At 65.5% G+C, this 15068-nt stretch overlaps 1 protein-coding gene and 3 non-coding genes across 5 annotated transcripts; 2 read left to right on the plus strand and 2 right to left on the minus strand.

Annotated features, from left to right (window-relative positions):
• Nucleotides 1–255: 255 nt before the first annotated feature.
• GTF3C2 (general transcription factor IIIC subunit 2) lies at nt 256–10754 on the minus strand. 2 transcript variants are annotated; one of them, XM_064710044.1, is made up of 18 exons: nt 10559–10754; nt 10114–10426; nt 9056–9344; nt 7831–7925; nt 7457–7534; nt 7115–7213; nt 6455–6682; nt 6127–6238; nt 5932–6049; nt 3908–3939; nt 3600–3729; nt 2976–3120; nt 2575–2736; nt 2103–2190; nt 1868–1996; nt 1565–1696; nt 956–1063; nt 256–848 (listed from the first exon to the last, which is right to left on the minus strand). In XM_064710044.1, the coding sequence occupies exons 1-18, from the start codon at nt 10689–10691 to the stop codon at nt 645–647; spliced, it is 2595 nt and encodes an 864-aa protein (XP_064566114.1). In that variant the 5' UTR covers nt 10692–10754; the 3' UTR covers nt 256–644. The 2 variants fall into 2 exon arrangements, with proteins under 2 accessions (XP_064566114.1, XP_064566113.1); XM_064710043.1 differs by having other exon boundaries at nt 256–866.
• A 304-nt stretch (nt 10755–11058) lies between these two features.
• Nucleotides 11059–11222, plus strand: LOC135446389 (U1 spliceosomal RNA). Its single transcript, XR_010439785.1, has one exon. It is a non-coding gene; the product is annotated as a U1 spliceosomal RNA (small nuclear RNA).
• Nucleotides 11223–12649: 1427 nt separating this feature from the next.
• LOC135446387 (U1 spliceosomal RNA) lies at nt 12650–12813 on the minus strand. The gene has a single exon (XR_010439783.1). It is a non-coding gene; the product is annotated as a U1 spliceosomal RNA (small nuclear RNA).
• A 1558-nt stretch (nt 12814–14371) lies between these two features.
• On the plus strand, nt 14372–14535 carry LOC135446388 (U1 spliceosomal RNA). The gene has a single exon (XR_010439784.1). It is a non-coding gene; the product is annotated as a U1 spliceosomal RNA (small nuclear RNA).
• Nucleotides 14536–15068: the final 533 nt, after the last annotated feature.

Genomic DNA, 15068 nt, shown 5'->3' on the forward strand with positions numbered 1-15068 from the left:
CGTGCTGCTGCCTGGGCTCTGTCTGAACCCTCCTGTGCCTGGCCCTGACCCATTCCCTCTGCTGAGTCGTGCCTGTGCCCCTGGTGTCCATCTGTCCATCTGTGCCAGCAGCGGTGCCAGCGCTGCCAATAAATGTGTTGGAGCAGCAGCAGCAGCAGCAGTGCAGCAGACAGAGGGGCACGGGGAGGGAAATGGTGGAGTTGGGGGTGGGCCCCTACAGCCACACCTGCCCTGGCGCCGGCATCAGCACAGCCATACAAAACCAACCACGTTTATTGTGCACAGCTGAACACAGCTCAATGTGAGCGACTCCACGGCTCCCGGCCCTCCCCGCCCTCACTGGGCACTCCCTGGGGATGGAGGCGAGCACAAGCACAGCTCCAGCTGGTGGAGCCCAGGGGCTTCACAGGGTCACAGCTCAGCCCTGCCCAGCTCAGACCAAACGGTGCAGACAGACCCTTCCAGGCCCAGAGCACGCCAGGGAACGGCTGGGAGCAGCTGTCCCCCTGCAGCAGACACCCATCAGGAAAGCAGCACCACCAGAGAGGGCCCACAGCCCCATGCCAGCACAGCTGGCCCAGCCCCAAGCCCCAAGCCCTGCCCAGGGTGAGCACATGGCAGCAGCATGGTGAGGCACTGACGCCCTACTCCCCTGGCAGCAGGGAGGGCTCAGGGGGACCAGGGCTGCTGTGTGTGTCCCCATAGAGGACGCTGAAGCGGGCCTGGCACTCTGGGAGCAGCTGGCGGCCCACGGAGGCCAGCCCTGCCAGGCAGTGTGCCCGCACGATGCCCGCCTGCCCGCCCGACAGCAGCCAGCCCTGCGAGTCCAGGTTGGGGCTGAAGCGCACCTGTGGAGAGAGGAGCCCCTGAGGGACAGGGCTGGCTGCTGGGACTCGGCCCCAGGGCAGAGCAGAGCCAGCTGAGCGCTGGGCTGGGCTCACACCGTGCCACCCACCTTGTGGAGGGCCTCCAGCTGCAGGCGGTCCAGGCTCAGCTCTGCCTTCAGCTCCTGCACGTGCATGCGCCGCATGGGCTCCCGGCTCGGCAGGTTCTGGAAGCTGCGCTGCAAGGGGGGCACCACCTTGGGCTGCGGGCCCAGGCAGGAGCAGGGCATGCACTGTGCCCTCAGCCCTGCCCCAGCAGCATGTCCAGCCCTGCCACAGCCCCCCAGCCCTGCCCCAGCAGCATCTCCCACCCTGCCCAGCCACAGCCCCCAGCCCTGCTCATGCCCAGACCCTGCCCAGCCACAGCCCCACCATTCCTGCTCAGGGTCAGACCCTGCCACCTCCTGCCCAGCCACAGCCCCCCAAGCCCTGCCCCAGCAGCATCTCCCACCCTGCCACCCTCTGCCCAGCCACAGCCCCACCATTCCTGCTCATGCCCAGCCACAGCCCCACCATTCCTGCTCATGCCCAGACCCTGCCCAGCCACAGCCCCACCATTCCTGCTCATGCCCAGACCCTGCCCAGCCACAGCCCCCAGTCCTGCTCATGCCCAGACCCTGCCCAGCCACAGCCCCCGTTCCTGCTCGTGCCCAGAGCCCGGCTGCCCCAGCCTCCCGTACCAGGTCGGTGTCCTGGAAGCGCAGGTAGCTCCTGGCTGCCATCTCGCTGTAGCGATGGGTCCGGGGCAGGCCCTGCTCGCTGCCCTGGGGCCCCTCAGGGCTGCACGGCAGCAGGTCAGCTTTGTACACGGGCTGTGGGGAGAGGCGGCTCAGGGCAGGGCGGGCACAGATCCTGCTGCTGCTCTGCACACAGGCACCCCCAGGCTCCGGTGGGATGGGGGTTCAGGACACGTCTCCTGTGGTCCCCTGTCCCCGCTGGCCCTGTGTGCTGGGCTGGGCCCCCCGAGAGGAATGGTCTCTTACAAATCTGCGGTCCGAGGAGCGCTTGACGTTGAGGGGGTTGACAGCCAGGTCAGGCAGCACGGCCGCCACCAGCTCGCCGGTGATGTCACCTGCAGCCACCGTGTTCAGCCAGTCCGAGCCAGAGATGCTCTGCAGGGACAGAGGGCTGGAGGGCACGGGGCTCCCGCCACCAGCCCTGGGCCCAGCTGGGCCTGACCTGGCCACGGGGACAGAACAGCCCTGCCCTGGCCCTTACCCACACAGTGCCCTTGCGAGGGGCCACAAAATAGGCCTTGAAGCCCAGGTACCCCGCGTCGATGTAGTGGATGCCACAGAGCCCGTACCTGTGGGAAGGCACAGAATGAGGCCTGGGTGCCTGACTGCTGTCACCAGGGGTGTGAGAGCCAGGCACAGCCACCTCCCACAGAACTGGCCCAGGGTGACGGGGCTGTTCCTGCTCCAGCAGCATGGCACAGAGTCCAGAGCAAGCACAGGCAAGGCAGCTCCCAGAGGCCAAGGACTCACTGAGCTCCCAAACCCCTTTAGCAGCACACCTGTTGCCCAGTCCATGCCCTGCCCACCCTGCCGGTGCCTAGGGTGGCATGGCAGAGGGGATGCCACGCTTTGCTGCTGCAGTGTGACACAAAACAGGCAGAGCCTGCCCCTGCCACGGCACAGCTGCACAGCCCCAGGGAGGGGGAGGCTGGAGCAGGCCTGGCAGCACTCACGGGGCGTAGCAGTTGTCCTGGGCCACGGTGATGCCGTTGTAGGGCAGCAGCCAGGCCACCTCGGTGCTCAGGAAGCGCTTGATGCTGTTGATGGGCTCGTAGAGCCGCCGCAGGTCCCAGAACTTGATCTTGCGGTCGCTGCCCACCGTCACCAGGAAGTTGCTGAGGAGCAGCAGCACAAAGGCAGCGCTGAGAGCCCAGCACGGAGCTGTGCCCTGGCCCAGCACAGGGCCCAGGTGGCCCCAGCCTGGCAGCGGCTCCGCTGCCCTCACCCTGCAAAGCCAAACCCCTCTGGTGCTGCCATTGGCACCACGGCCTCTCAGGCCCCTCTTGACAAAAGAGCTGCTCCTGCAGGAGGAAGCTGCTCTCCTGGCAGCACCTGCGGCTGCTCCTGCCCTCACCTGTCAGCCTTGCACCACTCAATGCTCCGGACTGCCTGGTCATGGGCCAGGAAGCAGCGGAAAGGGTAGAGCTTGAGGGAGGCGTCGGGCTGGTGCACGCACTGCAGCAGGGATTTGGTGAGCAGGTTCCACACTGCCACGGTGCCTGTGGAGAGACTGTGTCCATGAGGCACTGCCAGTGGCACGGGTGCTTCAGCAAGGGACCAGCAGCAGCACAGGCAGAGCTGGGGGAGCTGCAGAGCACAGGGGCCAGGCTGGAGCTGGGGCTGGGGCTGAGAGTGGGACAGGGCAGAGGGAGGACACAGGGGCCAGGCTGGAGCTGGGGCTCCAAGCAGACATCATGGCAACAGGTCCTGACAACACAGCACAGAGCTGTGGATCACTGCAAGCCCAGCAGAAAACTCCACGCAGGCAAGTTCAACAGATGTGGACAAGCCAAGAGCCACAGACAGGGATGACCAGTGACCAGCCTGGAGGTGTGTCAGAATGACAACAGCCAGCCCAGAGGAGCCTCCCCCTGAGCAGGGCTGGGCAGAGGTTCCAGCACCAGCTGAGGCTGCAGTGCCTCTGCCAGGGCAAGGGCTGCTCCCCGAGTGCTGCTGCAGGGCACAGAGAGAGACTCACCGTCATAAAAGCCTGCTGCCAGGTGATGGTGGGGCTTGGAAGGCATCCAGGAGAGGCTGAAGCACTGCCCACACTCAGGGGCGTGACCTGCCTGGACGGAGCCCACCTGCAGCGTGGCGATGCACTGCACCTGGGGGCCAAGGAGAGCCCTGGGTCACAGCCCTGCACGGTGCCAGCCGTGCCCAGGGCCTGGGGTGGGCACGGCACTGCTGTGCCCCTCCAACGCTGGGCAGGTGCCTCGGCTCCCCAGGCTCTGCCACCTGCACGCTGGGGAAGCTGGCAGGGATCACCATGGCAGGAACACTGACCTTGCAGATAAGGTGCTTGTGGAGGGACCCATCTAGAAGAGAGCAGAAGGGGGTCAGGGCAGGCTTTGGCTGTCCTGGGAGCTCCCTGCCTGGAGCCTGGATGGCAGCTCCTCATGGCCCTGGCCAGGGCTCCCAGCCCCTGTCCCACCATTCCCCTGAGCAGTGCCCCAGCACAGCAGGAGCCGAAGCACAGGGAGGAGCAAACAGGTGGCACAGGCCCCAGGAGCCAGGCCTGCCTCTGTGCTGGAGGAAGCACCCCCTGAAACACCCTCAGGCAGAGATGATAGGCTCCTGCTCCACCATGGCTGCACTGAAGCTGAGGTGACACGGCGACACACAGGGGCCAGACCTGACTCTGGGCACTGCAGGGAGGCAGCACAGAGCAGCTGTGCAGGGCATCTCTCCATGGCTGACAGCACTGCAGCAGCCAGGCAGCACTGCAGGGCAGGGCAGGCTGCAGAGACCCCACACCCAACAGCTCAGGGCAGGACACCCATAGGAGCACCACGCACCTGTCTGCCAGAGAATCCTGCCCCTCAATGAGAGGGGAGCTGTGGGGACCTGTCCCACATCCATCGGGCCCGGGGTCCCTGACCCCCAGTGTGGGGCTGTCCCCAGCACAGTGACAGGCACGTCACAGCCTGGAGCCTGGCAGCCATGAGGAGGGACACAGAGGAGCTGTGCATGCTCCTGGGCACAGCTGTGACAGCCAGGATGCAGCACAGAGACCAGCCCCAGCTCTGCCCCGCAGGAACGCAGAGATGGGGGTCCCCAGTTCCAAAGGGACAGCACAGGGATGGGGGTCCCAGTGCCACAGGGATGGGGATCCCAGTGCCACAGGGACAGCCAGCACAGTCTGGGAGCCCCCAGCAGGGCCTGTCAGCACAGCCTGGCACTGCTGCTGTGGCTGGAGAGCAGCCCTGAGCACAAGGAGTGTGCGTGCAGCCGCAGCCAGTGATGGGGGGGCCCTGCACGACGTGCCCCGGGGGCTGCGGCAGCGCCTGGCACCCGCAGCAGCGCGGGCACAGCCAGCTCGGGGGGCACAGGGAGCCATTCCCACTGCCAGGGGGAGAGTGCTGCCTGCTGGTCACAGCTCAGTGCCCACAGCAGCTCGGGGGGGCACAGGGAGCCGTTCCTCACTGCCAGAGTGGGAGTGCTGCGTGCTGGTCACAGCTCAGTGCCCACCGCCAGCACGCGCCGGCCATCAATCCCGCCCAGCCCGGCACAGTCATTACAGGCACCATTAGCCTGAGCTGGCCCAGCACTCCCTGTCCTGTCCTCACACACACGGAGCAGGCTGGAGGGAGCAGCAGGGAGATGGGGAATGGCTGGGGACACGGTTTGTGGCTGCAGTGCCACACCCTGCACTCACAGTGATGCTGCTGAGAGCCCCCTGGCAGTGCCCAGCTCCATCCCAGCCAGGCTGCTGCAGTGCCCCTGAGACAGAACCAGAGCAGCCCTCGGCACGTGGCCTCCTCTCACACAGGCTCTGAGCCCTTCTGGATGAGCCCCAGGTGAGGCTGGAGCCCTCCTCCCCTGGAATTCCACAATGGAATAGTGAAAGCTGCGGGAAGCAAGGCTTTGGCACTGGGGCTTGGATCTCTGGGCACAAGGGTACTCAAAGCAGCCCCCAGCACCAAAAAGCAGCCTGGGATCCCACACTATGCCTGTGGCAGATGCCAGCTTGGATCCCACACTATGCCTGTGGCAGATGCCAGCCTGGATCGCACACTATCCCTGTGGCAGATGCCAGGGTCCCAGCCCAGGGATCAGGTGGGCCCATTCCCCACCATCAAGCCCCCAGACTGGGCACAGCCCCCTGGCACAGCAGGCTCCTGTGGGCAGAGGTGCCCAGCCAGGGATCAGGTGGGTTCATTCCCCACCATGCAGCCCCCAGACTGGGCACAGCTCCCTGGCACAGCAGGCTCCTATGGGCAGAGTGCCCAGCCCGGGGCTGGCAGTCCCACCCTGGCACGGGTGGAGGAGGGCCAGGACGCCCCTCTCAGCAGTGTGGCTCTTCCTACCTTTTACCTGGGTTGCCTTGGCGTGGAGCAGGGCCTCGGGGTGGGGCAGGGCGTACACCACCACCCTGCCGTCCGAGAAGGCAGCGGCCAGCAGGCCCAGCCGGCTCATCTCCGGGTGCTGGGGATGGACAGACGGCTCAGACATGGATGGGGGCACTGAGCAGCACCCCCGGGGCAGCCCTGAGCAGCACTCACCACACGGGCTGCAGTGGGTGGCTCCCAGGCACCGCTGGGGCAGAACTTCATGTCCCACACACAGCCGTGGTCAGCAGCGATGGCATAGGCCAGCCTGGCCTTGCTGGGAGAGCTGTGGGAGTGAGTTTGGCCATGAGCAACACGGCAGCTGGTGCCCAGCAGCTCCAATACCCTCCAGGGCACACCAAAAGCAGGGCTGGCCAGCAGCACAGCCCCCTTGGGGCTCAGGCTGGGGCTGGTGGCTCTGGAGAGGACCAGGCTCACCACCCACACAGCCATGGAGGGACACAAACCGAGGCAGGGCCCAGCCCCGGGCCTGGCCACTCACCCCTGCTCCGTCTGCAGCGTGCCCAGGTCCCAGAGCTGCAGGAGGGCAGGCCCTGAGTGCAGCCCAGACACGCTGTGGGTCTCCTCCATGCTCCTGTGGCAGGACACGGCCACGAGCTGCGGGGCTGCGGAGCCCTCGGGCGTCGGGCACCACGCCATGGCCCACACCGGGCCGCCCACGAAGAACGAGACATCGCGGCGCTCGGGGTGGGGCTGCAGGGAGCTGAACCTGGGGGGCACAGGGGGGAAAAGCTTCTGAGAGCTGAACCTGGGGGCACAGGGGGAAAGGAGCTGAGAGCTGAACCTGGGGGGCACAGGGGGAAAGGAGCTGAGAGCTGAACCTGGGGGCAGAGGGGTGAGGGCTGCTGAGAGCTGGGCCAGGGGCTGGTGGCACCCCAGGGCACAGAACGGGCTGGCTGCCCAACCCATGGGATCAGCCCTAGGGTAACCCCTGGTCCAGACAGGCCCGGGGACACCGGACAGCCACTATCCCTCTGGGCCTGGGGACAGCCTGACAGGCACTGCCACGCCAGGCAGGGGACAGCCTGACAGGCACTGTCCCTCTGGGCCTGGGGACACCTGACAGGCACTGCCATGCCAGGCAGGGGACAGCCTGCCAGGCCACAAGCAGCCTGCTGTCCTGGGACACCCCGTCACACACCTGTTCAGCCTGTACAAGGCACCGTCGTCCTTGATGCCCTCGCGCTGGATGGAGAACAGGGGAGACTCCTCCTCTGCGGGCAGGTACGGGGCAGCCTCGCTGTGCAGGCACAAGTGAGAGCAGCTCTGCCACCCCTGCCAGCCACCCAGCACAGCCCCGGGCCCCAGCACCACGCCAGCCCCCACACAGCCCCGCTGCTGGCCGTGTTCCTCCACAGCCAAACCCGAGACCCCAAAGCCCACAGCAGACACACAGAGGGGTGTGGGAGCACAGGCCACCCGTCCCCTTGCTCACCCCAGCCACTTTTCCCTTGGCCCTGCTCCCTCCCTGCTCCCAGGGTACCTGTCAGAGAGACACGTCCACCTGTGTGCCACTGGGATCCAGTCAGGGAACTCCCACTGCGAGTGCTTCTGCTCCCGCCTGCAGGGCACGGCACTGGTCAGCCATGGCCCTGCACGGGCATATCCAGCACCCTGCTCACAGCCCCTGCTCACAGCCCTGCCCAGGCACGAGCAGCACCCCTGCCTGCATGCTGGGCACAGCCTCCCCTCCTGCAGCACAGCCCCTGCCCTTGGCAGCCCTCTCATCCCAGCAGAGCAACGACATTCCCGAGGCAGGTGCTCCTTCACCCTTGTACCTGTGCCAGGGTGGCACCAGGGCACACACACTGCCCCTGCCGCCCCCCTGAGCCTCGAGCACCCCGAGTTCCCACTCACAGGCTGCAGGTAAGGCTGGAGCTCTTCTCCACTGGGGCCATGATGGAGTTGTGGAAGCCGTTGGGGGCGAGGCCTCGGCACTGGGGCTTGGATCTCTGGGCACAAGAGCACACTCAGAGCAAGCCCTGGGGGACCACCTGTCCCAGAGGGAACCACCACAGCCCCCGGGAACAGAGCCCTGCCCAGCCACTGCCAGCATGCCACACTGGGCTGCAGACACACAGCACCTGGGGGGACTCCCAGGAGGCCAGGAGCCCTCAGGACCTGCCTCCACCTCCCCCTGCTCCCTCCCCCAGAGCTCCTGTCCCTGCTCCCACCACCCAGGGCTGCCACTGCCCTTGTGCCTCCCCCTGTGCCACCCCTGTCCCTGGCAGCAGGGCCCCTGTGGGACAGCAGGGTCATGTGGAGCTGTGGGTGCAGGGACACAAACAGGGGACAGCAGGGCCATTGCAGCTGTGGCAGCAGGGCCCCTGTGGGACAGCAGGGTCATGTGGAGCTGTGGGTGCAGGGACACAAACAGGGACAGCAGGGCCATTGCAGCTGTGCAGCAGGGACCCCTGTGGGACAGCAGGGTCACGTGGCTGTGTGGGTGCAGGACACAAACAGGGACCCTGTGGGACAGCAGGGCCACTGGAGCTGTGGATGCAGGGCCCCTGTGGACAGCAGGCCATGTGGAGCTGTGGGTGCAGGGACACAAACAGGGACAGCAGGCCATGTGGAGCTGTGGTGCAGGGACACAAACAGGGACAGCAGGGTCTGTGGAGCTGGGGTGCAGGGACACAAACAGGGACAGCAGGGTCATGTGGAGCTGTGGGTGCAGGGACACAAACAGGGACCCTGTGGGACAGCAGGGCCATTGCAGCTGTGGGTGCAGGGACACAAACAGGGACAGCAGGGTCATGTGGAGCTGTGGGTGCAGGGACACAAACAGGGACAGCAGGGCCATTGCAGCTGTGGGTGCAGGGACACAAACAGGGACAGCAGGGTCATGTGGAGCTGTGGGTGCAGGGACACAAACAGGGGACAGCAGGACCATTGCAGCTGTGGCAGCAGGGACCCTGTGGGACAGCAGGGCCATTGCAGCTGTGGGTGCAGGGACACAAACAGGGACAGCAGGGCCATTGCAGCTGTGGCTGCAGGGACACAAACAGGGACAGCAGGGTCATGTGGAGCTGTGGGTGCAGGGACAAACACGGACCCAGGAGAGCCCCAGCCTTGCCCTCACCCCCGTGGCCGCCGTCCTCCCGCCGTGCCCTCGGGGTGCCTCCAGCTCTGGCTCCGATGCCTCGCTGTTGAGCGTGTCGCTGCCCTCCTCCTCCTCCTCCTCGGCCTGCAGCCCCTCCTGCGAGGGCACGAAGTCAGCGTCGCGGGCGGGGTCGTCGCTGTCCGTGTCCTCCTCCCTCCTCCTCCTCCTGCGGCGTTTGCCCGGGCCGCGCTCGGGCTCCTCGGCGGGGGCAGCGGGCTGGCACGCCGGCATCAGCTCCTCGGCCAGCTCCTGCAGGTACAGCAGGGCCCTGCATGCCAGGGCAGCGCCTGCAGGTGAGCACGGCCCGGCTCGGCACGGGCGGGCCAGCCCTGCCTCCCCCGGGCCGTGCTCGGGGCAATGAGCAATGAGCCTGCTCTGAGCACCGGCCTCCCCCTCCCTGAGCTCGCCCTGCTACCACCAACAACTCCTCCTGCTCTGTCAGGAAGCAAGGAAATTCCTCCTGCCACAGGCAGCTGCTGCGCCCTGCCAGGGGCTCCCGGATCCAAACACATTCCCTAAAGTGGGGAAGGATTGGTCTGTGAGGAATCAGTAAATCCCACCAGCAGGGGACAAAGTGCTACAGGGCAGACACTGAGACCCTCTGGGGACACAGATCCTTGAATCATGGAATCAGGCAATGGCTTGGGGTGGGAGACACCCTAAAGCTCATCCAGTTCCACCCCCTGCCATGGGCCGGGACATCTCCCACCAGCCCAGGCTGCTCCAAGCCCCATTCAACCTGGCCTTGAACACTCCCAGGGACGGGGCAGCCACAGCTTCTCTGGACAGCCTGTGCCAGGGCCTGCCCACCCCAAAAGGTGGGATTTATTCCCAATGTCCCACCTAACCCTGGCAGTGGGGAGCCATTCCCTGTGTTCTGTCCCTACAGCCCTTATCCAAAGCCCCTCTCCAATTATTCTGTGCCCTTCGGGCACCGGCAGAGGCTCTGAGCTCTCCCTGGAGCCTTTCCTTATGCAGCCGGAGCACTCCCTGCTCTCCCACCAGAGCACAGGGGCCCCCGGGCCACCCGCACTCACACTTTGGCCGCCCTCCTCTTGGGCCGCCCGCCCCGCGGGCTCTCGGCGCCGTTCCCGTCCTCGCCGCCGCCCAGCGCCTTGTCCGCCCGGAGGGGCTCCGGTGCCCGGGACAGCTCCAGCAGCAGCACCTCGGCCTTGCCCTTCCTGCCGCGCCGCCCGCCGGCCCGCGGCGCCGCCACTGCCCCGTTGGCGGAGCTCTCGCCGCGCCGCTCCGCCGCGCCGTGGGCACCGGCTCGGGGCCGCCCCGGTTTCCTCGGGGATTTCGCTGCTGCTCCATCCTCACCGTGCAGGGCTCCCGCCGGCAGCTCCTCCCCTGCCCAAAACACCGCGGTTAGCGCAGCACGCAGCAAGGCCCCGCGGCACGTCCCGCAGCACCGGGCACGGCGGCAGCCCCTCGCACCCCGGGGAGCGCCCCCGCCTCGCTCCGCCCGCCCCCGGTACATACGGAGCGCTCTCTGTTCACCCTCCCGCTCCCCACTACGGCTCCGGCTCCGCCCGGCAGAACCCGATCGTCGTCCCGGCCGCTCCCGGCCGCTCCGCTCCCGGCACGGCGGCCCGCGGGCGGCGCCTGACGCCATCGGGGGCTCCCAGAGCCACGGCCCCGGTGCGGGCCGCGCCGACAGCACCGAACCGGAACCGGGGACGGCCAGTTGATGACGTCAAAAGGACGCGCCGAGTGTGGGCTGAGCCCGTCAATGAGCCAGCCCTTACAGGGCGTGTCCATGCAAATGAGATGCCCGCCGCGCGGCATGCCGGGCCCGATCCCGCGCCAAACCCGCGCTGTCCCGGCGCGTCCGCGGGCTTGGCGCGGGCCGGGCCGTGCCGGGCCGTGCGGGCCGGGCCGCAGCGCGGCAGGGCCGGGCGGGGTCGGGGCCGGGCCGGGCCGGGCGTGTGCTGGGCGGGCGTGCGTGGGGCGGGGCAGGCGGTGTGTGGGGCTGGTCGGGCATACTTACCTGGCAGGGGAGACACCATGATCAAGCAGGTGGTTTTCCCAGGGCGAGGCTCATCCTTTGCACTCCGGGTGTGCTGACCCCTGCGATTTCCCCAAATGCGGGAAACTCGACTGCATAATTTGTGGTAGTGGGGGACTGCGTTCGCGCTCTCCCCTGGTATTCCGGTTCAAAAACAGAAATAGCTTACGTTGGGTCACTCAGGACAGTTACAAGCTCTTTAACGCTGCCAATGTCGGCCCCTCAGCGGCCGCGGTCCGGCGCGCAGATGCGTTCAGCGGACGGGGCACATCTCGATCGCAGCTTCCCCGTCCCGTCCCCGGTAGGTGGCTCAGGGATAGCCGCGGGTCCTGAAGGGTCCGCGGGTCCGCAAACGAGCGCTGCCGGAGCCCCGGTTATTCCCCGCTGGAATTGGAGAGCGGCTCCCGAGGGGGGTCAGGAATGCCGAGTCTGGAGCCGGGATGATCCGGGCCGGTCCCACCCCGACCTGCGGGCCCAGGGGAACACCCGGCGGAGAGCGGCTCCGAGCGGATCCGAGCGGGTCCGAGCCGTTCCGAGCCGGTCCGAGCCGGTCCGAGCCGTTCCGAGCCGGGCAGGAGGCGCAGGGATGCCGGTCCCGCTCGGTGATCGCTGTCCCGGCCACACCGATCGGGTCCGCGAGTGCTGCCGCACTTCCAGCGACGGGAACTTGTCCTTGTGAACGACGAGAGTTGATATAAAAGGGAATTCAACCCCTTTCTTGCTGAATAGAACAAACTGCGTACAATGTTGTGCTTTGTCGGAACGCAGGAAATTCCTCTGGCTAACCTGGAGGAATCGAGACCCTGACAGGGGGCTCGGAGACCTTGACACGGAGTCAAAACCACCCGTGCTTTCGATTTTAGCTCTTGGAAAAACCAATTGCCAACCTTGTATGAGGATTCACAAGCCTTTACGAAAGTTTAAGTAGAATGATAGTTTATCACAGGGTGAAATTTAGAATTTTGGGGTTTTTAGAATGGGGGCTCAGGAGGCAAGATGGAGGAATTTGGGCATGTCCAGTCATTTTCCTTCTTCTTCTTGGCCTCCGTCTTCTGCTGTGATGGTGGCACTTTTCGATTGGTTCAGGGCAGAGACAGGCTGACTAACATAGGTGATAGGTATGGGGAAATTATTGTAAATAATGTACACGTAGTTTATTGTATAAAAGATAAAGCCGCCACTGAAGGTGGTCACTGTGCCTGAACCCGACCTGCCAGAGAGACCTCGGCGGGTCAGAGAAAGAATGTTATAGATAAGAAATAATAAACATCTTTGGAACGAGAACAGAAGAATGCTGACTCCTTCTTCGGCTGCCGGGCTGGGAAAAGGGACTCCCTGAGACATCTCGGGGTCATCATGACCAGAGAGACCCCCGAGAGTGCTGAACCGTAACAAACGGAATGGCGCAGCAAAAGAGGCTTTTAGCTGCAAATACGCAAAAACCCGGTCTGAAAAGGGCGAGCGGAAGAGAAAATGAGAACAAAGTAACCGCAAGAAAACAAGGTTATGAAATTCAGTACGCTTTCGGAAGTTGCTACATTGATTCTGTCGTTTACCGGGAAAACCAGGGGAGAGCGCGAACGCAGTCCCCCACTACCACAAATTATGCAGTCGAGTTTCCCGCATTTGGGGAAATCGCAGGGGTCAGCACACCCGGAGTGCAAGGGATGAGCCTCGCCCTGGGAAAACCACCTGCTTGATCATGGTGTCTCCCCTGCCAGGTAAGTATGCCCGACCAGCCCCACACACCGCCTGCCCCGCCCCACGCACGCCCGCCCAGCACACGCCCGGCCCGGCCCGGCCCCGACCCCGCCCGGCCCTGCCGCGCTGCGGCCCGGCCCGCACGGCCCGGCACGGCCCGGCCCGCGCCAAGCCCGCGGACGCGCCGGGACAGCGCGGGCTTGGCGCGGGATCGGGCCCGGCATGCCGCGCGGCGGGCATCTCATTTGCATGGACACGCCCCCAGCCGCTCCGCGCCCGCCGGACCCGCGGGAGGGGCACCCGGACGGCTCCAGCGCTGCCTCTTGATACGAAATGTAACAGCCAAACCGGATTTTATTTCTCTGTTTCTTCATTTTAAAGAAAGCAGGCGAGCAGCGCTGGGTGGCCGGGCAGTCACCGCTCCCCTCACGGCGCCGCTCACAAGTTCACCAGGGGGTATGAGCTGTTTTCAAGGCTACAACGCATTTTCCGTGTGCTTGGTTAGTCCGAATCAGCAAATATCAATGAGCTGGCATCAGCCATTTCATCGTCTTTCCAAGCAGTTGTTGGCTCCCTGTCCTTGTGGCAGCTGAAGGGGGGCATTTCACCGGGGTCTCCTGCAGAATTTTTGTCTGGTACCAGGGCATCAAGCTTTTTATTATACACAAGCATTTCATTGCTTTGTTGCAATATCCCTTAGCTTAACCACCACTTCCTCTATTTTATTCTAAGCATCAATCTGTTTCCTCATCTCTTTACTTCTATTTTTTTTTGTTCAATGCTTTATTTGTTCAGAAAGTTTCAAAACCGTTCTTTGTAGTTACCCCAGGGGACTGGGATAACTTTATCTGCAGCAGACACAAGCATTTGCTGATTCCATTGCCCATTGACACGAATCACAAAAATCATTTTTCACACTCTCCCTGCCGGGGCCGGTGCCTCGTTTGCCGGGCCCTGCCGAGCGCTGACGCCCCGGTCCGTCCCGCAGCCCCGCCGGTCTCTCGCAGCCCCGTGTCCCTTTCCCCGGGCAGGCCCAACCACCGGCGGAGCTCTCGGTGTCCCGGACACAGCCCCGGTCACCCCCGGGCCCGCCGCTGCCCCCGGCTCCGTTCCCGCTGCCGCTCCCGTGCTGGCCGCGCTCTGCTGCGGCTGCGGCTCCGCTGCGCTCTGACAGCGAGTCCCGGCAGCGTCACGGCACCGGCACCGGGACCAGGAACAGGACCAGGACCAGGAACCGGACCCGGACCAGGAACGGCAGCCGGTTCGGTCGGCGAGGGAGCGGGACCTGGAGTGGCCGGGTGGGGGGGCGAGGCAATGGGAGCGCGCGGCAGAAGCGGCGCGGTACCGATGAGTGGGCGTGTCCATGCAAATGAGATGCCCGCCGCGCTGCATGCCGGGCCCGGTCCCGCGCCAAGCCCGCGCTGTCCCGGCGCGTCCGCGGGCTTGGCGCGGGCCGGGCCGTGCCGGGCCGTGCGGGCCGGGCCGCAGCGCGGCAGGGCCGGGCGGGGTCGGGGCCGGGCCGGGCCGGGCGTGTGCTGGGCGGGCGTGCGTGGGGCGGGGCAGGCGGTGTGCGGGGCTGGTCGGGCATACTTACCTGGCAGGGGAGACACCATGATCAAGCAGGTGGTTTTCCCAGGGCGAGGCTCATCCCTTGCACTCCGGGTGTGCTGACCCCTGCGATTTCCCCAAATGCGGGAAACTCGACTGCATAATTTGTGGTAGTGGGGGACTGCGTTCGCGCTCTCCCCTGATAACGTGGTTAATGACAGATATGAAAAACAGTGAGTGGTATGTTTTGTTCTTTTACTTCATCTGTATTTAGTGCGAGCCTTGAGCCGCGGGCGCCGCTCGCCGTGGTTGGTGACCGGGCAGTGTACACCGGGCCCTGCATTCAGGATGGGGCGAGGGACACCGGAGCCGTGGGATCCGGGACCCGCGAGGGGTCTGGGATTCCCCGGCAGGACGGGAAAGCAGCGAGGGCAGCCCGGTCCGGTGGCGCTCTCGGTGTGCGGTTCGAGGATTGCGGTGGCTTCAGGGGCATCCCAGGGCGCTCTCCGAACAGGCCGTGCCGGTGCCCAGGAGACAGATCCCATTCCCGGCAGTACTTGGCAGCAGATCCCTAAAGGGGGTCCAAGGACTGCTGCCATCGAAGGGGGCATGATCCCGGCCTGTCCCACGTCGTGTCTGCAGGAGCAGGGAAACACCCCGGTCAACGGGGTGCTGTTCGGTGAGCACCGTCTGGCTCACACCCGGCCCAGTCTGCGAGTTCAGCCGGACTTACAG

This window comes from Zonotrichia leucophrys, chromosome 3 (assembly GCF_028769735.1).
Source record: "Zonotrichia leucophrys gambelii isolate GWCS_2022_RI chromosome 3, RI_Zleu_2.0, whole genome shotgun sequence".
In the NCBI taxonomy this organism is placed as follows: domain Eukaryota; kingdom Metazoa; phylum Chordata; class Aves; order Passeriformes; family Passerellidae; genus Zonotrichia; species Zonotrichia leucophrys.

Bases quoted from the DNA above. Each gene is read 5' to 3' on its own strand.
- GTF3C2 (XM_064710043.1), bottom strand. From the start codon at position 10,691: ATGGCGTCAGGCGCCGCCCGCGGGCCGCCGTGCCGGGAGCGGAGCGGC. The intron at 3,730-3,907 runs GTCAGTGTTCCT...CTTGGCCCCCAG, and splicing joins ACAAGCACCTTATCTGCAAG to GTGCAGTGCATCGCCACGCT. The intron at 3,121-3,599 runs GTGAGTCTCTCT...GTCTCTCCACAG, and splicing joins GGCAGCAGGCTTTTATGACG to GCACCGTGGCAGTGTGGAAC.